Source organism: Anguilla rostrata, chromosome 13 (genome assembly GCF_018555375.3).
Source record: "Anguilla rostrata isolate EN2019 chromosome 13, ASM1855537v3, whole genome shotgun sequence".
In the NCBI taxonomy this organism is placed as follows: Eukaryota; Metazoa; Chordata; class Actinopteri; order Anguilliformes; family Anguillidae; genus Anguilla; species Anguilla rostrata.
The window spans coordinates 22,421,700-22,446,899 of NC_057945.1; the positions used below are offsets into that span (position 1 = coordinate 22,421,700).

General features: G+C 44.5%; 1 protein-coding gene across 3 annotated transcripts; it reads right to left on the reverse strand.

The window, feature by feature from the left end:
• Positions 1 to 5,895: 5,895 nt before the first annotated feature.
• appl1 (adaptor protein, phosphotyrosine interaction, PH domain and leucine zipper containing 1) lies at positions 5,896 to 24,613 on the reverse strand. 3 transcript variants are annotated; one of them, XM_064304539.1, is made up of 22 exons: positions 24,418 to 24,613; positions 20,140 to 20,238; positions 18,784 to 18,843; positions 17,802 to 17,873; positions 17,540 to 17,627; positions 17,408 to 17,449; positions 16,667 to 16,725; positions 16,090 to 16,236; positions 15,527 to 15,609; positions 15,218 to 15,376; positions 14,734 to 14,922; positions 13,496 to 13,538; positions 12,469 to 12,525; positions 11,867 to 11,958; positions 11,391 to 11,573; positions 10,931 to 10,980; positions 10,380 to 10,554; positions 10,007 to 10,043; positions 9,373 to 9,519; positions 9,047 to 9,097; positions 8,497 to 8,586; positions 5,896 to 8,269 (listed from the first exon to the last, which is right to left on the reverse strand). In XM_064304539.1, the coding sequence occupies exons 1-22, from the start codon at positions 24,469 to 24,471 to the stop codon at positions 8,120 to 8,122; spliced, it is 2,127 nt and encodes a 708-aa protein (XP_064160609.1). In that variant the 5' UTR covers positions 24,472 to 24,613; the 3' UTR covers positions 5,896 to 8,119. The 3 variants fall into 3 exon arrangements, with proteins under 3 accessions (XP_064160609.1, XP_064160608.1, XP_064160610.1); XM_064304538.1 differs by having other exon boundaries at positions 10,931 to 10,983; XM_064304540.1 differs by lacking the exons at positions 18,784 to 18,843; positions 20,140 to 20,238; positions 24,418 to 24,613 and adding an exon at positions 18,554 to 18,655 and having other exon boundaries at positions 10,931 to 10,983.
• Between the last annotated feature and the right edge of the window lie 587 nt (positions 24,614 to 25,200).

The following is a 25,200-nucleotide window of genomic DNA, read 5'->3' on the forward strand; positions in this document are numbered from 1 at the left end:
AATGCAGCCGGCTAACGCTTTCAACGTTCAATAGCTCCCAGACAATAGGGCCTAGGACCATCAAACCACTGCTAGAGTGTTCACTGACAGCGGCCCCGAGAAGCAGAGCCTATGCTTCGGGCGCTACCACCCCGCGCGATTTTACACGAATATTTCCAACCCTGACTTTAAGCTGCCGACCGGAAAAAAATGCAGCCGGCTAACGCTTTCAATGTTCAATAGCTCCCAGACAATAGGGCCTAGGACCATCAAACCACTGCTAGAGTGTTCACAGACAGCGGCCCCGAGAAGCAGAGCCTATGCTTCGGGCGCTACCACCCCACGCAATTTTACACAATATTTCCATCTGTGACTTTAAGCCGCCGATCGGAAAAAAATGCAGCCGGCTAACGCTTTCAAGGTTCAATAGCTCCCAGACAATAGGGCCTAGGACCATCAAACCACTGCTAGAGTGTTCACAGACAGCGGCCCCGAGAAGCAGAGCCTATGCTTCGGGCGCTACCACCCCGCGCGATTTTACACAAATATTTCCAACCGTGACTTTAATGCGGCGATCGAAAAAAAATGCAGCCGGCTAACGCTTTCAAGGTTCAATAGCTCCCAGATAATAGGGCCTAGGACCATCAAACCACTGCTAGGGTGTTCACAGACAGCGGCCCCGAGAAGCAGAGCCTATGCTTCGGGCGCTACCACCACGCGCGATTTTACACGAATATTTCTAACCGTGACTTTAAGCCGCGGATCGGAAAGAAATGCAGCCGGCTAACGCTTTCAAGGATCAATAGCTCCCAGACAATAGGGCCTAGGACCATCAAACCACTGCTAGAGTGTTCACAGACAGCGGCCCCGAGAAGCAGAGCCTATGCTTCGGGCGCTACCACCCTGCGCGATTTTACACGAATATTTCCAACCGTGACTTTAAGCCGCCGATAGGAAAAAAAATGCAGCCGGCTAACACTTTCAAGGTTCAATAGCTCCCAGACAATAGGGCCAAGGACCATCAAACCACTGCTAGAGTGTTCACAGACAGCGGCCCCGAGAAGCAGAGCCAATGCTTCGGGCGCTACCACCCCACGCAATTTTACACAATATTTCATCGTGACTTTAAGCCGCGATCGGAAAAAATGCAGCCGGCTAACGCTTTCAAGGTTCAATAGCTCCCAGACAATAGGGCCTAGGACCATCAAACCACTGCTAGAGTGTTCACAGACAGCGGCCCCGAGAAGCAGAGCCTATGCTTCGGGCGCAACCACCCCACGTGATTTTACACGAATATTTCCAACCGTGACTTTAAGCCGCCGATCGGAAAAAAATGCAGCCGGCTAACGCTTTCAAGGTTCAATAGCTCCCAGACAAAAGGGCCTATGACCATCAAACCACTGCTAGAGTGTTCACAGACAGCGGCCCCGAGAAGCAGAGCCTATGCTTCGGGCGCTACCACCACGCGCGATTTTACACGAATATTTCTAACCGTGACTTTAAGCCGCGGATCGGAAAGAAATGCAGCCGGCTAACGCTTTCAAGGTTCAATAGCTCCCAGACAATAGGGCCTAGGACCATCAAACCACTGCTAGAGTGTTCACAGACAGCGGCCCCGACAAGCAGAGCCTATGCTTCGGGCGCTACCACCCCGCGCGATTTTACACGAATATTTCCAACCGTGACTTTATGCCGCGGATCGGAAAAAAATGCAGCCGGCTAACGCATTCAAGGTTCAATAGCTCCCAGACAATAGGGCCTAGGACCATCAAACCACTGCTAGAGTGTTCACAGACAGCGGCCCCGAGAAGCAGAGCCTATGCTTCGGGCGCTACCACCCCGCGCTGCAACTGAATTGTTAGGTGGGAATATGAAAGATGTTCTTTCTTTAAAAAAAAAAAAGTTTTAAACTTTGGGAATATGAAACTATCCATTACAATGAACAGTCAAAAAACTTTAAAGCTACATGTGCTTCCTCAAAACTTTGCGCCCTCTTGTGATCTGCATTTGAACTGCAAGGTTTTTCACCACAGAGGAAGAGCGGTGCAGCAGGGGGGTCCTGCTGATAGACCGAAATACACCCTCATTATTAGCTTAGCACCACCCATTGTCAGAGAACGGATGCAGCCATCATTTTATACACTAGGTGCTGTGGGCCACACAGCACCAATGAATGACAATTGCGGAAGATAATTGCATTAATCTTGCCCTAGAGCAGAGACATATGAAAGGTCCTTGCCACCACAGATTCTTTAGACTCACCAGATTTTCAGCTCTATATTCTTAATATTGAAATCTCTGTCACCCTTCCGTTGATATGGGTACTTTCCAATCGGATGCATCTTCTTGTAAGTCATTAAGGGCGAGACCAAGTAATGTCCTGAACTGTTATATAGAGCAGGGAACTCCAGTTACCAACCAAATACTATTGTAGTTAAGAAGCAGAGAGGATGGAAGAAACACAGGTGCTGAGTATCTGGTGAGTATATAAAATCTGTGGCTACTGGCCCCCAGCAACTCCCCAACAAAAAAACCTACTAGTGTGCCACCCCTTTGTTTCTTCCTCTCCAGATTAAGCTGCTTTGTTGAGGAACAGTTGGGAGACAAATTACAGTTGTAAGGGGGCATCTGTCTCACAATAAACAGAGCTTAACCCAACAGGACAGTTTCGTGCAAGCCAATTAGAAAAGTGACAAACCACCATTAAGGCTCTCAATAGGTATGATAATAGGGGATTCTACCTGATTATGACAGCTGATGTGTATTTGTCTAAACTACAAGCTGTCTCTCCAACTACCACACCTCAATACAAAGCTAAAAGAGACAGAGAAGGAGCAACTGAGGCATTTGTAAGTTATATAAATTTATTTTCCAATTCAAAACCATTTAAAATTGCACTCATTTACAAAGGAGTGTCGACAAAATCAATGTACACAATATAACTTACAAGACTCAAAACTAATCAAAAATGCATCTGCTGCATATTACTGTGTTCTGTACTGTATTGCATTTGACTGTAACTCAAAATGTTGAACAAGCAAAACACACTCACATTTTCCCACAAACACAAAATAAGTCCATTCCAAATCCACATGGAAAAGCTATTTGTCCACTCTCAGAGAATTGTACTTCTGTACAGAGAACTGTGTGTGCATGTGTGTGTCTATTGGGATATGGATTATACCTATTGTACTGCTACACACGTGAATGACCTCAGACAGCAACTGAAATATTTTTGGGCCCTAATAATGTATTTTATAATCATGGACCAAAATAAAGAATTAAAATGTGTGAGTGAGAGAGAGAGAGCAGGTTATTTTTTTAAAAGCTCATTTATTTTTTTTCATACAATCCAGTTCATCACACCATGCTCAGATGAGAAAACATATTATAGCAACAGAGAGAGAGAGAGGGAGAGACAGACTATACAGATACCCTGCTGTATTTACTATTCTGATGAGCCCTGGAGATCGGTGAAGGCTTTTTTCACCATGAGAAACTGTGACTCTCTGTGTGACCGCTTCAGCTTCGCCCGACGGTTCTGAAACCAAATCTGAAAACATGAAGCATAGGCAGGCCCATTCCAAGTAACCAACTGATCACTGTGTTGTCCACTTCAAACATCAAAAAAAGAATGTACTTTTTTATTATTACTGCAGAAAATTAAGCCCATATATTTACTGAACAGTTTTGGTTTCCCGATGACTTACCTGTATCCTGTCTTCGTCCAAGTCCAGTCTTTGTGCCAGCTCCTCCCTTACATCTATACCTGGGTAGGAGTTCACCTGGAATACACTTTCCAGAAGCTCAATCTGGTGACAAAAAGTACAAAGGCAAATGATACGATGAAATGTCACCATGAAAACTGGGGGCTGATCTTTATGACGCCAAATTATTGTCCTTTCACCAGCAACACTTTCCAATTTGCGGTTTACCTGCGTTCCTGTGAAAGCCGTCCGGGGCCTGCGACCAATGTACCAGTTCAGTGTTCTTCGGTAGGAAGAACACGCGGGACTTTCTTCTTTGACCTTCGCCTCTGATGATTCGTGTGAGATGTTGCCAACTGCGTGAACTTGAAGTTGCGCTGTTCCTGAATCTGGAATTTCGCAATGTCATTAGGTTAAGACTACTCATCGGAGGGCAAAAGCACATTGTTCACTTTTTAGAAGATTTTTAGTCTATTCGAACAAAGCAGGGAAAGAAAAACATGTTAGCACATTATTTGCAACAGAAATGCAATCTTAAAGTAAGTGAACAGTCTTATTATTTTATGACATTTACTGTTGACATACCCGCCCAAGGCCGATGTGGTTTTTGCGATGTTATTGGATGCTGTCCGGTTTTTTCTAGTCCAAGGATGCTTTCGATAGTGAATAGCGTCTTTTTGTCCATCACTTTAAGGACAGTAGTAGAGCTCGAGGAAGGCATGAAAAACGAAAGAACTGCAATCGAGCAGCAGAGACCGGTGCTCTGAAACGTACTTGGCACACCATCAGCGGTTCCAACACTTATAGATCACAAACTTTCCGCGTATCGAGATTTTTTAAGCGAACGAAAGGATTTGCCACGTCACTAATTAAAATCTTGTAGTCGCAAGGCTTAGCATCTGAATAAGGACCCCCACCATGGGGCACGGAGGGTAATTGTTGCAGGTACTTTGCGCATCCACGGGCGGGAAGGGGGAGGGGGGATTGTGGGTACAAACACTAGGTGTGAACATGTTATCTCTTCGGGACAGGGGAGCCTTTAAATCTCCCATTAAAACAGACAAAACTTAACTGACGTCCTTTTCTTTTAAACTAGCAAGGTAGAAAATTAGACCAACTCCCATTTGCGCATTTGCCGAGGAATGGGGATAATTTATTTTTCAATAATGCAATCGTCATCATAATGAGAAACCAATGAAGTATTACGTAATCCCATTTAGGTAAAAACATAACATAGAATTTAAAAAAATAATAATCCCTTAATGCTATTGAGATAAGCCTAATGAATATTCCCTAATTTCTCTTCACATGCATATACGACGATGAATGTGGTCAATGTCACACAAAAGGTATTTGCAGAAGGCACGCAGGGGCAGGCTGACATATCGCTAAATCCAGGTGTAATAATTGTTCTTCGCCCATCTCGGGATTAGCCGTCTCTCAATCACAGAGTACAGGCGCTGTCAGTAAATAACGCTCATGTTTATTTCCTTCCCCTAGTGGGAAGGTTTCGGGAAACGAACAAGGCCATTTCCCAGTGCATGGCACCACCGCATCCTTTGTTCTTTGCAGAAAAATAAGTACAAGGAATTTCATAATGTAGGCCTATGACACGCTTACAATTCATGTTCCGAGTAGGCCTAAACAAGACCACAGTGAGAGTTGGTCCTGGCAACATGAATATTGAAAGTCGTGTATTATTATGCATTGATTCTACAGTAGCTTGCTTCTGAACAATGTGTGGTTTTTTTCTGTTTGTTTTTTTTTTTTTAGGGAAATTATCATAAATCCTATTGTCAATATTGTATCCCGGCCGCCAACCATAAAACTATGTCTCTTGTCAACATTATAAACGGTTTAGGAGAGAAACGCTAATCGAGGCAGTGATGTAGGCCTAGCTAAGGGTATTCGGGAAATGAAATTAATGAGTGAGCATTAAAAAAGGAAAAGGAAACAACGGTACTTCTTTGCGTACAATAAAGCACCCTGACATCCCAGTTAATTCCTGGGTATGACACTGAAAACGTTAAGCAATCTTCTTTGTTTTGTTGGTAAGCTCCATTTTGAAATATACATCATATCCAAGTTTTAGGTATAAAAATCGGCTCCAATAACCCAGAAAGGGTGAATTAAAATCACTGGAACATTTGATCATTTAAACAAGTCTTCTGTGAGGAAGAGGACACACAAAATGAGCACACACATAGCCTTCCAATGCTGTACATTTATTTTTTAAAAGATCTTTCGGCATTTTTAAAAAGTTATCTTTGCTCTAACTGCCACAAGAATCACCTATATATACAGTAAACATTTTAAGAAAACATCATCTCCTTGTCCTACGTCACTAAAGTGCAGTTCCTCTCACAAACATTAACTAGAACCTCTACTCCTTCACCGTTGTTTTACATCAATTAAAGCCGCAGAAAGACATTCCGTTTCAAATTTATCTTGAGCTATTCATACTTATTCAGTCTTACCATTTATTTCTTATATTTAGAAATGAATTCAGATTTGCAGTCCATATCCCCTTACTGTGTAGCAGGCAATTTCATTATCAAACTTGTAACTCCTCATATTAAATGGGGAAAAAAAAACAGAGTTCATTTTATGCAATAGGTAGGTGTACCATGAAAACGGAATTTGCATAATGTATGAAAATAAAATGTAAATGAATAACACAATTCAGATTTACAAAGGGGAATCCATTAGTATATTAGACATATTTCAGCCAAATCACAGAAATGCATGCACTCACTGAGCATGTCAGTTAAATCCATTTTCCACAAAGGTAGTGTCTTCAGCCCATTCCACACCTCTCCACAAAAGATGGCATGTTCTATCGTAATGTGGCTTCTCTAGTAGAGGGGCGAGGAGCATGGGGGTATGACGAAAATATGCTTTTTAAAAAAAATTTAAAAATTAAAAAAAACATAAAAAATTCTGCCAGTAACAGTACTACAGACATTGATTTGGCCAACTCTAACTCTAAGAACACTTACGCCACAGATAATTCCACAGATGAAGCCAGTGAAACTGCAACCACAAAAAGAGAGAAAAAGTTCTCTTCTCGCCTTCCCTTGCCCATTACAGCTCACTTGCATGGGACTGTGAAACCCAGATTTAGAGAAGAGGCTTAGATGCTCATCTTAGATACTCAATGCCAGTTTAAAGCATCCAAATGAGAACACTGAATATATGCTGGGCATTTGAGGGACTCACACCTTTGTGATCATGTCACCTCTGTACACATGTACACATTTATGCACTAATTTAAAGTGGAGCACAATATTATGGAGATGGCCAGTAGAGAGCCAGAGTAGTGTGATAAGTATTACACAGAGATTAAAAATCAAATATACTCCAAATTTCATTTTACATTCACAGACAAACAAATCCACAGACAAAACACACCAGTGAGGCATAAACAAGGATTTCTCCACTGTTTCAAAAAAGAGATTGTTAGAAATAAACAGCAATATTCTCTATATTTTTAAAACAATTAAAGGCGTATGGGCACAGTATTTCGATTATGGCTTCAACTGACCGCCAGGGACTGCTGAGATTTGAATAAGCACTATTATGTAGGTGACTCTGTGGATACACTCGAGTAAAAAAAAAAAGTAACAGCCAGCCATGCTTTCATTCCCAAAAGTCTGTTCGATCTCACCATGCCAATTCCACAGCTTACCTGGAAGTTGAAATTAGAAACAGATCTCCCACACATATTTCAAACTGCTCTTCAGCCACAGGCTTCTGACTTACCTGGCTCAATGACAGGCCTGCCGCTTCGCTATCCTGTACGTCTGACTCACACCATCAAACTGCGATTCGGTGATGGGAAGCGCAATCAGCAGAACCGCTTGCCAACAGATCCCACAGCACATGCAATTTTGTTAATCACATAATCACACTAAAACAGAAGCTGAGAACACAATAATTAAATGTACACTATTACACATACATCGCAAGTCCTTAATAAATTTGTTGGTTATTAACACGTGCAATTACCCTCTCAATAAGCTTAGTATTCCACACGTCTCTTTTAAAAGTTTTAGTATGCTGTGGTTTATCAGTACTGCATTGATTTATATATAAAAAACATTACTCTAAAAGCACATTTTATATATATATTTATATATAATGTATATCTTCTGAATAAAGAAGCCAGTAGAAAATAAAAGATTTATACAAAGCGAGGAATATTCTCGGAAAGCTCATGGGCAGTGCCAAAAAGTCATTTGACTTCCTCTTCCATACTGTTTATTTTCATCTTTTTTTGGGGGGTGGGGGCAGGGGGCTGGTGGAGTGGAGGTGACCTTCCTCTCATCTCACGGAGCCCCAGCTGGGACGAGCAGAAGCTTCAGAGGGGGTGGGGCAGAAGTTCACATGGGGGTGGGGCTTGTGTCTCTCCCCCGCGGCTCCTCCTGCTGCAGTCAGGCGTCCGACTCCCCCTTCTTTCGGCCCTCTTCACCGGCATCGCTGTCCTCCGATTGGCTGTTGCTCAGAACGAGGACCTGTCCGTCAGCGGCTGCTGGGCTGGGCCGGCTGGACGCCGCGATCAAGCGGCTCTGCTCCTCTAAGTCCTGATGATGGAGAACACAGGGAGGAGAAAAACACGCAGAGCAGAGAAATGTGAACGAGTGCATGTCTGTGTCTGTGCGTGTGTGTGTGTGTGTGTGTCTGTGCGTGTGTGTGTGTGTGTGTCTGTGCGTGTCGGTGTGTCTGTGTGTGTGCGTGTGTGTGTGTGTGTCTGCGTGCGTGCGTCTATGTGCGCGCGTGTGTGTGTGTGTGTGAGAGAGTGTTTTTGTACCTTCTCTATCTGTTTCTGTTTGCTCAGCTCCTCCTGCTGTTTCTCCTTGGCCTTGTCCAGTTCCTTCTGCTTCTCAGAGGCCCTGCGGTCCTGAGCACAGAGAGAGCAGCACCCTTAACCACAGCCAATCAAAACAAACTTATTTATCCCACAGCCAATCAAAACACATGCATTTACCCCACAGCCAATCAAACCACATGTATTTACCCCACAGCCAATAAAAACGTATCAAAGTGTCATCCCCGGCTGGCTCAAACCGTCTCTGCCCAACACCAAAGCCGTTTGTCTGTTGCCCTGCAGGGCTGCTGGCCACAGTCAGCATGATCCAGCTTATCTGAGCACCTCCAATGGCTCAGTGCCACCATGGCTACCCTGAGACACTGTATTTCTGCTCTATTTCTACTGTATGTCTACTTGTGTAATATCATCCATTTTCATCCACGTGATGTCTCTAACCCAGCGGCTATGCTAGGCCAGTTCGAGGCAGTGTGGAAAATCACACCTTTCCATTTGTATTCAAAAGAGACGCTGACATCACTGTGTCACTTACCATCTCTGAGTGGAAGGCGATCTGCTTTGCCAAGCCCACACTGTCACAGATCTAACCAGAGAAAAAGGAGAAAAAATAGGTTGCTTTTCTCCAAAAAAATTCTTTTCCACATCTAGCCCTTTACAAACAGGTCGTCCCAGAGGGCTTCTCAAATGACATTTCTCAGAATTAGAAGAATCAGAGAGCAAATAAATGCCGAGTCATCGATGTGTGATGCTGCTTGTGCAGAGCAGACCAGAGGAAAATGGAGCGGGCATTAGCAGCCAACCCGCTGAGCAGAGGCGGGCGGGCTCTGCGCTCTGAGTGACAGGCCGAGGGGGCGGTACCTTCTCGCCATCGTTGTTGGACTCGAAGATGTAGCAGACAGAGACGGGCTGGCCGTCTGCCCGCCCCCCCGCAGTCTGCAGCACAAAGCCAAACAGACGCTTGTTCTCCTGGTGAGTCGCAACCAGCACTATACTGGAGAGGGGAAACTGCGAAAAACAACAGGGAGAAAGAGAGGGAGGGAGGGAGAGAGGGAGAAGGGGAGAGAGAGGAAGGCAGGATGAGTGGGAGGCAGAGAGACCGAGGGAGAGTGTGAAGAAGAGAGGTAGGGAGGGTGAGAGAGGGGAAGGGAGGGAGGGGGAGGGGAGAGGGGGAGGGAAGGAAGTGAGGGGGGAGAGCAAGGGAAGGGAGAGAGAAAGAAAGAGAGAGGGGAAGAAGGGAGAAAGGGGAGAGAGAAGAGGGAAGAGGAAGAGATTGAGAAACACAGACATTCTCAGGGTTTATACAAATTTATAGTTACCATCAACATTGTTGTGGGCATCATGCATAGGTCATCACCCATCTCTGTAATTAACCAGTTTCTTATTGATAAAACCATGACAATAATTTCTCGAATGGTTGCAATGAGGGGAGATGTGTACAGATGTAATTCTCTTCCTCTGAGGTTGGGTTGGGATTGGAGCCTGCAACACTTACCCTCAATCGCGTCACCTGAGTCTGTGGATCGATGAGCCTGGAGACAAGAACAACACAGGTTGAAGAAACGCCATCTTAGTTCTGATCACACAATAATGCTTCCAATCGTGTGATTTTTGGAATAAAACATGGCCTCTCACCCACGCAACAACTCACACAACCCCCCTCAGGAAATCACACCTTTAGATCACACATTCAATGGACCCTCTCCTCCATTCTAAAGAAATTGACCGGGTGAGAACCACAAACCAGATCAGGCAGACACCTGTCTGTCTCTTATCCCTAAGCTAGTACAAAGGATAAGGAGGCGGGCCTAATTTCCAGTGTCACTCATCCCTAAGAGTGTGTAAAGGACAAGGAGGCGGGCTCTCACTTGAGGCATTCGCAGGTGACCAGCAGGTGGGACTCAGTCATGCGGAAGATGTTGTGGATGGCTCTGGCAGCCAGGATCTGGCGCATGGTCTCATAGATGACATCAGCACTCTCCGTGGCTCTCACCTCCATGCACCCCAGGAAGCGCACAATGTAGAGCTGGTGCAGGATGGAGTCTGCACACACACACACACACACACACAGCAGGGTAACTATGTGACAACACATAGCGCACTCACACCCCTGACAACACTGCGCGCGCACACATACCCCTGACAACACACTGTGCGCGCGCGCGCGCACACACACACACACACACAGCACGTTAACTATGTGACAACACACAGCACACACACTCCTGACAACACACTGCGCGCGCACACACACACACATACAAATACGCACTACACACACAGCAGGCTGACTACCTGATAAACACACTGTGCACACACAAACGTACACACACACACATATGCGCATGCGCACACACAGACACCTGCACACACACACATACATGCACACTGCACACACTGCGCAGGCAGACAGTCTTACCTTCACTCTCTTCAGACTGAGTCTCTCCAGACTCTCCAAATGGGTTTGTCCTTCTTTCAAAAAGGAAGTAGGGAACACAGAAATTGGCACTGACTTTGAGAGGAGGAAGCACAGAAATAAATCACTTTTGCCATCTTGGTGAATTTATTGCTAGAATTAGCAACTTTTCCAACCCCTTTAGTGACTTGACTTTATTTATTAAAAAAGCCTAGTGACAAATCTAAAAAAAATGGACTGTCCAATGATACATATAATTCTTTTTGTTATCTTCTGTTATTTAAATTAAGCTGCATTTGATATTTTCTCAATGTCGGAGTGGGGACTTTGTCCCCCCTGTCCTCGCCCCGAGGATCTACATCTATGGCAAGTTCATGTTGGCCCCTGGTGTGCAGAGGAACAGCATAAATGAACTCCAGCGTATCTTTGGTGCACGTGTAAGGTGTGTGCGGATAGCCCTAACCTGCTCCCCTGCCCGGCGCTCTTGGCCTGGCCGGCGTACTCCTCGCTGACGGGCGAAATGATGTCAAACTGGATGGGCGTGTCGGGGGCCACCAGCGAGTCCAGGGAGAGCGAGGACAGGGCGGGGGACTCAGAGCCCACTGAGCTCTGGCTACTGGAGCGAGCGGCTTTGGGACGGCCTTGCCTGGAGGGAACGGGGAGGGTGAGCGGAAGGAATGTGTGTGTGTGTCTGCGTGCGTGCGTGCGTGAGTGTGTGTGTGTGTGTGTGTCTGTCTGCGTGTAAGGATGTGAGTGCACATGTATCTGTTTGCATGTGTATATGTGTCTCTGTATATGTGTATGTATTATATGTGTCTGTGTTTTTAGGTGCAGAGATAGTGTGTGTGTGTGTCTCTCAGTGTTTTCAGGTATAGTGATAGAGTGTGTGTGTGTGTGTGTGTCAGTGTTTTTGGGTTCAGTGATATTACAGCCACTCACGAGCTGGGCCGCAGACTCTCATGTCTCTGTTGGAAGGAAGGCGAGGGCGTCACAGCCTCCAGAGCTGATTGGTTGACTCTGGCAGCAGTTTCCTGCCAATACAGAGGCACCCTTACCACACTGACAAGCACAAGATAACATATCCCCTGCCCAAGATAAGATAACCCCTCCCCAAGATAACACATCCCCTCCCCACGATCATATATCCCTGCCCAAGATAACACATCCGCTCCCCACCATAATATATCCCTGCTCCAAGATAATATATCCCCTCCCCACGATAATATATCCCTGCTCCAAGATAATATATCCCCTCCCCACGATAATATATCCCTGCTCGAAGATAATATAACCCCTCCCCACCATAATATATCCCTGCTCCAAGATAATATATGCCATCCCCAAGATAACATATCCCTCCCTGAGGGAGAAGAAATACCAATCCAATCAACAGAAAACTATAAGACATTCTGCACTATGGGGCAACGGTCAATCCATGGGGAAACCCCAGCGTTAGGAGCAAGCAGCACTCAGAACCAGAGCCAGAGAGGTGAAACACGATATTACTCAATGGCTGAAGAGACAAAGCACCGCAGACTCACCTCAGGGTTCTCGCTGAGATAGATCCGCTTTGAGATGTTGTTAATCGTCGCAATCCACTGAAAGAATCAGCAGACGTAGCATACATTCAATGGCCAAGAACACCCCCTGGATCATCATCATTAATAACCGTAAGAAGGTCATTATGAAGTTACATTGCATCTTTAATCAGGACAACATGTAATATAAGTCCAGACTACTCAAATAAATGAAATAACAACAATTAGCAAAAGTCCCATTTGTACAAACAATTTTAAAAATTAAACACTTTTAAATTAAACACAATTAAAAGAAACACTTTACATTGGAATCAAAGGAATGGCTTAACACGAAAGCAGCAAAATCTGACTCCAAATTTCTAATGTATTATCACTTTTCATGCATCTGAATACAAGTGTTGGCTAGTTAACCGATTAGCATCTTAGCTAGTTAGCATGACTTGACTTTCTTCTGCCTTGATCTGCAATTGAGTATCCTCAATAAACTATTTCTACACACTAAAACACAAAATAGACATAATTGGATGAGATTTTGTAACTGAATTTTCCACTGAAGAACACAGACATTGAATAGAAAAACACGTTATCGCTCAATACAGCCGGTTCTGGAATTTTCCTACAATAAAAGGATTAGGAAGCTACTGAAAAGCAAACCAAGATCTAAACCAACACCTGGCCATAGCTGAGGTCCAGTGCTATGTATGGCTAATTGAAAGTGCAAAGTTATCTCCATTTTAATAGGTGAATTTTCTTATTCTGCCGACTGGGTCTAAACTGACAAAGAGCAGAGGACCGACAGTGAGCCAATAAAGGGAATTTAAGACACAAATAACAGCATTTACAGTGGCAGTGTAATATGATGATTCAGGTTTCATTCCCAGATGGAGCACTGCTCTGGTACCCTTGAGCGAGGTGATTAAACTGACCTGCTTCGGTAGAAATACGCGGCTGTATAAATAAGAAACATACAAGTCGCTCTGGATAAAAGCGTCCGCTAAACACCAAATGGCAAACGTAAAATTTCCCTCACCTCCTCGCAGTCTTTCCGACTCTCAGCCTGCAGGATGGCCACTCTGAAACACACACACACACACACACACACAGGCCTTTAGATATATCACTTTCACCACTGCAGGGGCCAGAATCTCTCTGCTGAAACCAGGCCCAAAGTAAATCTAATAAATCTCAAACACGAGCCCTTCCACCATGGCGACCGCAGTGAAAACAAAGCAGGGCTGCGGGCGCACTCTCCGCGGAGAGCAACCCAAAACTCTCACGCTTATGAGGCGTAAGTTTGCTTTCATTTGAGCTCATCTGCACCTACTGTGGGTCACGGGGTGGGGGGTTCAGACGGCTCATTCTGTCTGCTTTAGAGGGGAAACGCACTCTTACCGCTCACGCTATCGTCCTGTCAGGAAACCGCAACTACACCGCCCGCTACACACCACACTGCTCATGAGCATCAGCACAGTCCGGAGTGAGGCAGGGGACATACTGGGCACTGACTAAATGAAAGGTGGTGGTTGTGGTGGTGGGGGGGGGGGCGAGTGGCACGCGGTGTATTAAAAGAAAAATAATTAAAATTTTATTCATTTTTTTTTAAATTAATTAATCCAAGCCTAGTTATATGTCAAGCAACAACACTTAAAGAAGCCAACTGTTTCTTTGACGCTGCCTGCAGCTCTGCATAAATACTCGCATTACCAAATGTGTATTTATACCTTTACACAGAGGGCTATTTTCCATCTGAGTGCGCTGGTTTATCCCCCCTCCTGAGAGGAGCTACCTGAGCAAGATTTAGCAGGATTTTATACCTTTATTATCCACAAGCAGCTAAGTGGGTGATCGCTTTAGAAAGGGTTAGGACTAGCACAGCATGACTACTGGGTTAAGGTTTTAACTTGTGTTAGGATTTCAGCATGAACACTCCAAGCTTTATACATGACAGCTTTTATGGATGAATGCACTGAATGCATGAGGACACGCACACATCAAACTCACAAAAGGGTGACATAGCTCAAGAGGTAAGTCCGATTGTCTGGCAGTCGGAGGGTTGCCGGTTCAAACCCCGCCCTGGGCGTGTTGAAGTGTCTTTGAGCAAGACACCTAACCCCTAACTGCTCTGGCGAATGAGAGGCATCAATTGTAAAGCGCTTTGGATAAAAGCGCTATATAAATGCAGTCCATTTACCATTTACCAAAATCTCAACACTGTTCTCGCACAAGGCACAGATAAAAGCTAGGCAGCGAGTAAAATCGGTTGTTTACTTCTTTCCGTCGAAGGAGGTGATCTGGAAGCAGAATCTGCGGTCCTCGCAGTCCACTGCCATCACAGAGCAGTTGTCGATGTCCATGACCAGCCCCCCGGCCACGTCCCCCCGTGCCTGGCTCATCAGGTTCCCTCCCTGGGTGAAGAAGTACTGCCGGTCCCAGGATGAAGACACCAGGCCTGTTTTACTGGCAGGGCCACATTCACAGGACAGACAGACAGACAGACATACAGGATGAGCAACCAGCACTGGAACAGAGAAGCTAATGCAGTCATGAGGGAAAATAAGAGGGGAGTTAAAATAGAGGGTCTGATTACGTGGAGAAAAACACACAAACACCCCTCTTGTAGATCTAGGGAAGTTTGTAGTTGTGAAGGTACAGTATTTCTTTTTTGTTTTGACCCATTTTAAATGTTTGCCCCATGCTTGTGTAAAGTTTATGTCGTACTTGTGTGTGTTGAGGTGTCTGAGGTGTGTCTTACTTGCGGGTGTTGAGGTACCCAGCCTTGCGCGTGAGGTTGCGGTTGATAGGGATTTTGCTGGGGTCGGGGTCAGGCATGTAGAGGATGTCACTGGCCTGCTCCAGGTCCTGAATGGTCTGCTGCATCACATCCACTTCCCCATCCATCTCCCTGCGCACACTGAGAACATGCACACACACATACACACATGTGCGCACGCACGCGCACGCACACACAGACGCACGCACACCAGAAACCAGAAAGAACAGTGACATGAGGCTCTGATGACACAACGCTGGAGGAGAAAGCCCTGCACAGACTGGAGCCTACTTCTGCACGCTGGTGCCGATGGTGGACAGGAAGTCCTCCCACTGCTGCGTCAAGTTCTCAGAGCCCAGCTTGAAGAAGCTGATCTGCCAACAAGAGACACACAGTACAGTTACACCTCACACCCTGTACTAACACAGAGAGAACTTAATTCAACAGGCAATACAGCTCCAACTTGTATATGGATTGACACACAGGTACACACACACACACACACACTAAAATGAAGCCTAGCAGCAGTGTGTTCTACGAACACAAAATCTGGATAATGTGAGCTTTTCACCAAAATGGCTGTGCTGGTTCTCTGAACACAACAGCAGCACTGAGTGCAGGTGTGCTATAACCATGGTGATGTTTCTATATCTGTGCCAGGTAAAACAGCAGCAATGTGAGTGCAGGTGTGTTGTAACCATAGTAACCATGCTGTCCCTGGTCCTGCAGGTACCACACTACCAGTGTGAGTGCAGGTGTGTCGTAACCATAGTAACCAGGCTGTCCTAGGGCCTACAGGTACCACACTAGCAGTATGAGTGCAGGTGTGCTGTAATTTAGTAACACTGCCGTACCTGTGCCTGCATGTATCCCAGCAGTGGCTCCAGTAAGGCGATCTTCTTCTTGTACTGCAGGGTGTTGAGTGCAGTGAAGTAGTGCATCATGGTCTGGTGCTGCTTCTTCCTGGAGGTGTACACATCCTCCATCACCTCACACCTCACCTGAGCACACACACAGATACATACATAAACACATGCGCGAACACACACGTGCACCAATGAAATATGCACACACAACCAGGGAAACACACACACACACACACACACACAGACCAATAAAACATGAACACACAAATGGACATAGACACACCACACAAACAGCCAGAGACACATACATATATGAACACAAGCAAATACACAAATGGCAGCACACATATGTTAATAATACACAGAGCTTTGTCCTCTCCTTTCCCTAGTTTCTGGGTGCCATTAATATCTTAACTTAGTTACAATGTTCCCATAAGGTTCCTGTTTAGGAATCTTGTAACTCCTGTCATAGCCCTGGGCCCCGTAAGCAGTGCAAACTCCTTTAGTGTGTAACTGAATGGGAACGACAGCGTTCAGAGCGCGGAGGAGGGACTGAATAACACACCTTCTCATTGTCCCTTCTTTTGGACAGCCTGCTGTATCTGTTGATGGCCATGTCGTGATCTAAAAGACAAATTTTAATTTAGGACGTTTCACTTTTATATATAGATACACTGGGCTAAACAGATTTATACCTGGTATTGCTGAATAAAAGTACATTCTGCAAACCATCTTCAACAGCGTGTGATAAGCACCATAGATACATCCTTACAATACGCATAGCTGCTGTTTAGCACGTTCACAATGAACCATCCAGATGCGGCCCAGGACATAGTCTGTTACTGTTTCAGAATGGTCCATGGGACAATAGTGCAGCCGTGGCAGGCTCTTATCGACTCTACTGTGAGAATCTGATTATTATGCTAGTAAGAGAAAACAGCCATAGATCATGCTTGTTGTGCCTATCACCAGTGGAGATTCAATGTCTGGTTGAATACAGAGGCATCAAGTAACAACAGCATTGAGGTCGCCTTCCAAATGCAGTTATAACAGGATCCACTACCATGCAAACCTATGATTTTCACTGCATGAAACAGAACTAAACCTTCCACAAATTTTAGTACCATGCTTGTTGTTGCCATGGCCAGCTGAGTAATAATACTGTCACGCCTTCCATTTTGAACATTGAGTCTGTCACTTCACGAATAAAAGCAATATATTACCCTTATAAAATATAAAGAAGACAACCTTGTGCACAAACATGTCTCTCCATCAAAGAGGTACAGAATGACGATTCCTCACTCACCATCGCTGGCGATCTGGAACACCTCCTTCAGAGTGAGGATCTCTGCAGGAAAGAGAAAGGTGTCTTAGGGCCGAGCTCTACCGATTCACTGCAGTCTACTGAAGGGCCCAGACCGGGGGGATTACTCTTTACCTTTTAAATCCCTCTCCTTGAACTGTGTGATGGGAAACATCATTGCATCTGCCAGTTGTGTGGACAGGACAGCATGGCATGAGCTGAGCTGAAAAAAAGGCAGGGAGACACATCATACGAGTGTACCGAAAGACAAGGAGATGCACTATATCAGGGTCGGAGAAACAACGGAATGCACTACAGAGTTCAGACACGCTCCGTAATCATGAAACTAACTTCAGAAATGGCACTAAACAATGTCCCTCAAAAAGCAGGTGCCCACCTCATCGATGACTTTGGCAAACTGCTGCAGAGTGGAGCTCATGACTTCATCATCGCCCCCTAGGGGGAACCTCTGAAAAACAAACGCACAAGTCGAGCAGCAGCACAGCCACTGAACCTCACGCACAGCTACTGAACCTCACGCACAGCCACTGAACCTCATGCACAGCCACTGAACCTCACGCACAGCCACTGAACCTCACGCACAGCCACTGAACCTCACGCACAGCGGACCCCGGCAGACTGCAGGCGCCGAGCAACCAGGCAGTGGCGTCGCTCCTGCACAGTGAGGCAGGAAGGACCCTGGTGACTTAACCCCACCCTCCCTGATCAAATATGCTATTTTTCAATATGCTATTCCTACTTTGTACATGTAACATGCAGCTGAAGTTATTAACCAAAAATAAAACCATTGGTGTTTAAAAAAAATAAAAATTTATGTCAGTTTACTAAATGACACAAATCCTTTTCAGTGACCTAGCATGGCTTCTTTTGGAAAATGGCTTGGTTTTGTTCTCTTCCTTACATCAGTGGTAACAAGGATCTTGAAAAGGCACCACTGCGTATGATACTTCTGGGTTCAAACCCCGACCAGTCAGTTTGTAAGTCTGAGGTTCATATCTGTGAGGTTCTGCTGTGTGTGTGAAATGAGACTGAATCTGAGAGATCTGTACCTGTTTCTCATACTCCTTCAACAGCTTGGAGGTTCTGCTGTGTGTGCGTGAAATGAGACTGAATCGGAGAGATCTGTACCTGTCTCTCATACTCCTTCAACAGCTTGGAGGTCAGGTGTGTGTGTGAAATGAGACTGAATCTGAGAGATCTGTACCTGTTTCTCATACTCCTTCAACAGCTTGGAGGTTCTGCTGTGTGTGTGAAATGAGACTGAATCTGAGAGATCTGTACCTGTTTCTCATACTCCTTCAACAGCTTGGAGGTTCTGCTGTGTGTGTGAAATGAGACTGAATCTGAGAGATCTGTACCTGTTTCTCATACTCCTTCAACAGCTTGGACGTCAGGTGTGTCGCAGCACTGAGCTCGTTCTGTAAATCATCCAGAGCAGCAAAGCATCATTTCTACTTTTCTTTTTAAAACTTTACTTTTATTAAACAGTGAACCAGGTTTGAGGTCATTTCAATTTCAACTAAGCCAATTAAGGAAATAAACTAATTTCATGAACTGAAAAAATGACCATAATGTTCTTTGAGGATTTTCCACTTAATGCATCAAATATCCTTTCCGGTTATGAAAAGAATGAATTGGAATGGAATGGATTCTGCAACCCTGCTAAGAATTCTCTTCTGCAGTGATGACTAGGAACCTAAGCTGGTAGGGAAGGACAGGGAGCCAGTAAGTAGTTGGTGATGATTAGGACACCAGCTCTAGAGAGCCTGTTTTAGTAGGAATTCTGCCAAGATGCCAAAGTTGACAATCATGCTCTTTCGAAAGGGACCAAAGTAACTTTAATGACCACAATGAGTCAGGGCTGTAAGGAAACAAAATACCCATGGCGCTCTATTAAATTAATTTTTTTATTTTTATGAATGCCGTATACATTCACTGATCTTTACACCCGTCTGGATGGCACATCCTATTCACTCAGCTGATCTTTACAACATGAAGGCCAGTGAATCAGTGCATTCATTTACATGAGAAGGGTGCAGGGGGGTATGGCTGCTTAGCTGCAGCAGTTTTACATGAGAAGGGTACAGGGGGTATGGCTGCTTAGCTGCAGCAGTTTGACATGAGGAGGGTACAGGGCTGTATGGCTGCTTAGCTTCACTCTGATATAACAGCTCAGTTACAGGTTTGACATACACTACAGTAGCACAGCTCACTTGAGTCACTATACGTGAGTAGATATTACTCCCTACAGACTGGAGATGCCCACCTCTGTTTATCTGTCTGAGGAAGAGGACTTTCTTTAAAGTCAGCTCAGGAATGAAACCAAACCAGAAGAACATCAACTCTGACCCACCAGCTCATTGCCAATTGCACAGTAAAACAATGTGGTTTTTCTCCCCCAAGAGAGGAAGGAGATGAGACCGCTTATTAAGAAAGAGCTACAACTCGCCATTTAAAATGCAGGATAGGTCATATCACTCCCCTTAGGCGGCAGTTATCCAAGTCTACTCTTTCACCAGGGAGAAACCTCATTCCAACCAAGCAGATTGTGTGTGTGCCTGCATGTACCTGGACATGTGTGTGCACGTCTATCTGCATATATGCGCAGGTCTGCATGCATATGAAGCCACATGCACGTGGTTGAGTGTGTGCGCATGTGCGTCTGTGCTTGTGCATGCGTGTCCTGAGGGCAGAGGGGATGGACGTGGACTCGCCTGAGCGTCGTAGATCCTCTGCATGGCCTGGAAGAGCTGGTGCGTATAGCTGGAGATGGCGGCTGCATCCTCCTCAAAAACACCCAGCAGGGAGCGCGTCTGCAGCGGACACAGGGAAGCACTGAGCCACTGCACCCCCTCCCCCCCTACACCACAGTAAGAGCAGCGTCAGCTCTTGGAAATCAGATATGAGAGTGAAACAGAGCAATCATACAGCAGGAAATGAGAGAGGAGAAAATCTATGCTTTTTTCCTCGTAGTCTTGCAACTTCCCCATGACCGGGGCCGGGCCGTGGAAATTCAGGGCCCATGCGCGAGGGACTAAATTTAGCTTCACACTCATGTGGCGCCGAACCCTTCGTCCCATCCGTGAGGAAGGAGACCCCGCCCTCCTGAATCAGGCGGGGCCCAACGGCACACAAGAACCTGTTCCTCAGTAACACCTACAGCAGGGCTTTCAAACTCCATTCCTGGAAGGCGGCACGGTCTGAAGGCTGTTTGTGGGTTCCTTACCACTAACAATTTGTTTTTGGACACTTTAACTAAGCAATAACTTAGTGTGCACTTAAGTGCTGAAACCCATCACAAACCAGCAGAAGCTGAGGCCCTCCATGAATTTGGAGTTTGAGATCCCTGCCCCAAAATCAGTCTGAAATGGCTTTGGATGAGTTCACAGGAAATGTCTCAATCTCATGGTGCAGTCCCGTTTATGTAGGCCTTGTTGGTGGCAGCCAAAAACAGACATATTTTGTTACATCCCTGTTTGACTCAAAGCCTGGGAGGGCCAAGTCTCTCCAGAGTAATCTTCAGGAATAATGAATGTCAAGACTTCGGAACTAAACCATTGACCACTAAGGTTTGGCAGCTTTTTATTATCTGAGAGCATCTGATCATGTGACTGTTCTCCCCAGCAGTAGCCACATATTTCAAAGTGCTCTTTATCTTTGCAGCATTAACAAATCTTGCACGTTGGCCACCAAGCGATACTGCCACCCAGCGAGACTTAATGAGGTCTCGTAGTAAGTTCATGACCAAGTCATGGTCAAGCAAGGCCAGGATAAATCAAAGTTAGTTTCGGACATTCTGCACTAGAACACTGTATGTAACGGGCATGCAAAGTTGGGACTATATCAACTTGATGTCAAGAGCACAAAAATCTGAGTATAGCTCAGATAATGGTCTTAGGTCTACATTATGGGTCTGGGTTGAATCCACAGCATGGCAGTAGCAGTGGCAGCTGGGGGTGATGCATAAGTGTCAGTGGGCAAAATATCTCCAGTCTCATCACTCTGTACCAGTGTTGTTCATTTGTGCCCATGGGAGAGCGACAGGGTGGTCATCAACCAATTCCAATCTTACATTCTTAAAATCAATAGATTCAGGCCATGCACTCTAAAAATCAGCAACCAATTCAGAGCATACTTTCTAAAAATCAGTAAGTCAGACCTTACATTCTTAAAAACAATTCAGGCCCAAAAAACCATACTGAGCTTACCATGTAATCATCCACTTTAATTGATAAATGTAGTGCTGAAAAGCAGCCAGAACCCACACCATTATGTCTCCAAGGGCGAGCACTAATGTCACAACTCTTTACTAACTTCTCCAGCTGACTGTATGACAGTAGCTGAGGCAGGAGCAGTGGGGAATGAAAGAAGAAGCAGACTGTTCATTTCACAACAGAGGACATGTGCATGTCCTCACCCTCCCGAAGTGACAGAGGACCTACAGACGCAACTGACAGACCTACATGAAATTTGAAATTCTTCCAAATTTGGAGAAAATGGTGGGGGAGAGGAACTGGATGCGTCTTGTGTTTGCAAGCACCAAGCAGCAGAGATTAATCTTTGGGCTATTTAGAAAAGTTTCACCAAAATAATTTTCAGTCACAGTTTAACCATTTTATCTTACATTACAGCCTAATTAAGACTGTCATCAGCGAACAAAGAATATCACTGAAGAGGGTAAGGTTTCAGCAGTCGCTTCTTGGCAGCCATTTCCTGTAGGACCATGGTGCTCATTATTTTTTGATGAATGTATAGATTCACTGATCTTTGCAACAGTCTGGATGGCACATCCTATTCACTCAGCTGATCAACATGAAGGTCAGTGAATCAGTGCATTACCAATACAAAAAATGTCCACATAAATGATGACTGGAGAGAAAGCCAAAGACAACAGAAATAAAGGCAACAGGGTTTCAAACCAAAGCAAAAAAAAGCAGCAAAATGAAAGCAAGAACACAAGTGCATATTGTCTGTAGATCTTACACCACCATGGAAATTGTTGAGGTATTCTGATACAAGTTACTACGGTCCACATGGTGACATCCTGCAACTCCCTGACAACAGAACTGCAGTGCCTCGACCCTCACATCCAATGACTTCTTGGAGCCTGACTTGAACACACAGCTATTTTAGTCTAGGCTGAAATTAACAGATATTAGGTTCTGATATACAGCCTCACAGTTTCCTGCCAATCCACACTGCTTCCTGTCCCAAGTGAGTGTGAACACCTCACAGCGTGCAAACACGTTTCACGTTTAACCTATTATTATGTATGCATGCAATCTCTTCTGTTTTAATTTGCATTTCTCAGTTTATCATGAATCCCTACTTTTGTTCACACCACTGTGCCCTTTATCCAATGTTAGGTTTCATTTCACTAGCCACTCGTAGACAGCACCACTGATGTTTTTATTTATAAAACACTTCTAGGAGAACCCTCTTCCTCTCTGCTCTTTCTGTAAATCCTAGTTCCGTGTTCATTTTTGCTGTGTGCTCAAACCTTTTGGTCAGGACTACCTTGCAAAACAAATATTTATCTCAATGGCATTCACCTGAATACATAGACTAAAGGATAAATACAAACATAACTACAACTCCACAAGTTATTCGAGTTATTACCTGAATTAAGGGATTATGACTGAATTAACAATACACTGAGTGAATGAATAACTGAGAAAGTAACTCTCTTCTGGAGACTGACACCTCCCCTGGTGTTCTGTCCAATGGGCTCATGGTCACGTTCAGAGCCCAGTAGATGTGCAGCTATGTATGCAAATATAAGAGTGGATATTAAAACTACAGTGTACAAGGGAAAGACTGTGGGGCATCGTCCACAAATGCCAACTCCAAAAAAAGTTGGATAAACAGAGGCTGGGAAAAAGATGTGTTCTATCCACAAATGTAAAACCCTCATTTAGGCATACATGCCAGCACAGTGCAATATAACTGAGCTACAGAAAGCATTCATTCAATTCCACTGTGGTTTTTCAGGATTCAATATTTTAAGAGGATTTTGGATGTATTTGCTATTTGTTCTGTAAAAGTTACCCCAATAGAAACATGGCCTGGAAAGAGAAAATAGGCACATATTCTCTGGATATAGTTTACCTGGATCTGTATAAAGTGACAAGATAAAATCTAACATTTACAGAGGAGAATTATTTACATGTTACTTCCTTTCTTGTATTAGATATAACGTCATTTGCATCAGGTACCAGATCAGGGAGGGTTATACTTTTTGTTTGCAGAAAATGCATTACATCACGTTAACTAACGAAAAAATCCTATTAAAATATCGGCAGGTGTCAGGCGTAAGCTGGAGTGGAGAAACCTACATGGACCAGCCCGAGTTGTCACCTGCATTTGGACCTCCTGAAAGCATGGTTATATTCTCGTATGAAACGTCCTGCTATTATGCATTATTAAAATATCCCAAACAAAATAACAGATGTATGCAGTCCCATGATTATGAATACTGCTCAAAGCATTGCAGTAAAAATGAAATAGCTAGCCTACGAAATAATGTAAATAAACGGTGCTTTCTCGATAGCTAATAGACCATGTACACAAATCACACTTGTGAGCATCAATATAACTATTTAGCCAACAAATTAACAGAAGAAGTGCCAAATTCTCAAATTCAGCAGGACACTAATAAACAAATATATAGCTCGTTACGTATCTGACGTTTCTGAAGAAAAAGAAACAATTGGTGTAATGGTGTAGTAAAATATAGCTAGCTACACCCATATGAAGCCAACTGCGTTAGCTAACACATTAATAACATTTAAAAAAGCCAGCAAGGCATTAGATAATGTCTTATCTATCTAGTTAACGTCAGCTGATGTGGTATTTTATTGACAGATAGCTCTGGTATCAGTTATGGCAGCCTAGCTAGCTAATTGCAGCGCTCTTCCATTGCACAAAGAGCTTTATTCAGGAGGTAGCTTGCTAGCTCAGCTAGCTACCTTGAACAATGATATAAATTTTACCTGTGGACTATCCTCCAGTGTTTCTTCTATCGGTAGTTTATCAATTCCAGGCATGTCGCTAGGTAACTAATATCAAAATATATTCCAAAAACAAAATAATGACAATTCGCAATGACTTCCACTAACTAGCTATAGCTGTACGCTTCAGCCCAAACAAATCCTCAGCACCCAACCCTGGATCCTCAGCATGCGGATATTCCGCCTTTAGTCAGGTTGTGATTGGAGAAAATAACACGTTGCTGAAATCTAACTGTTGATTGGTTATGCGTTATGTCATGGGATTGTTGTCAACTTCCAGCCAGATGGGAATAGTAGCCATTTTGGCTCTGAAGAACGTCTCACTGTGATTTGGGCGTAATGTTACTTGTGTACCACAGTGTAATGGAACCGCTGCGTGGAAGGAAATGTTTAAGAGCGGTAGTCACCTTTTTGGACTCTGATTGGCTCTCTGAAATATTTATCAGCTGCTTGACCTCCTGTTGTGGTCATTCGAGGGCAATGTACTCGCCTACATTTTCAGATTCTGTTAAAGTCCATCTGTCAGAATATGTTGTGACCGTCGATGCACATGTGAATTACTATATTTCAGTTGCAATCGTTATACTCTGCCCGCAGGTTATGCATGCGTATCGCAATTATAAACATTATGATAGCAAAACCATACTTGTTCGCTCTAATGCCTTCTTGTCTTTTCAGTTACGGCTTTCTATTAAGAATTTATAATAATAAAACAACACAACAGTTATACAGTATTTCTTAAAATAAAAGAATGTATCAGTTTTT

Coding starts and splice junctions, on each gene's coding strand:
- appl1 (XM_064304538.1), bottom strand. CDS start 24,471: ATGCCTGGAATTGATAAACTACCGATAGAAGAAACACTGGAGGATAGT. Junction 17,874..18,783: donor TGAAGGAGTATGAGAAACAG/GTACAGATCTCT, acceptor TTTGTTTTTCAG/AGGTTCCCCCTAGGGGGCGA. Junction 8,270..8,496: donor AACAGAAACAGATAGAGAAG/GTACAAAAACAC, acceptor CTCCATCATCAG/GACTTAGAGGAGCAGAGCCG.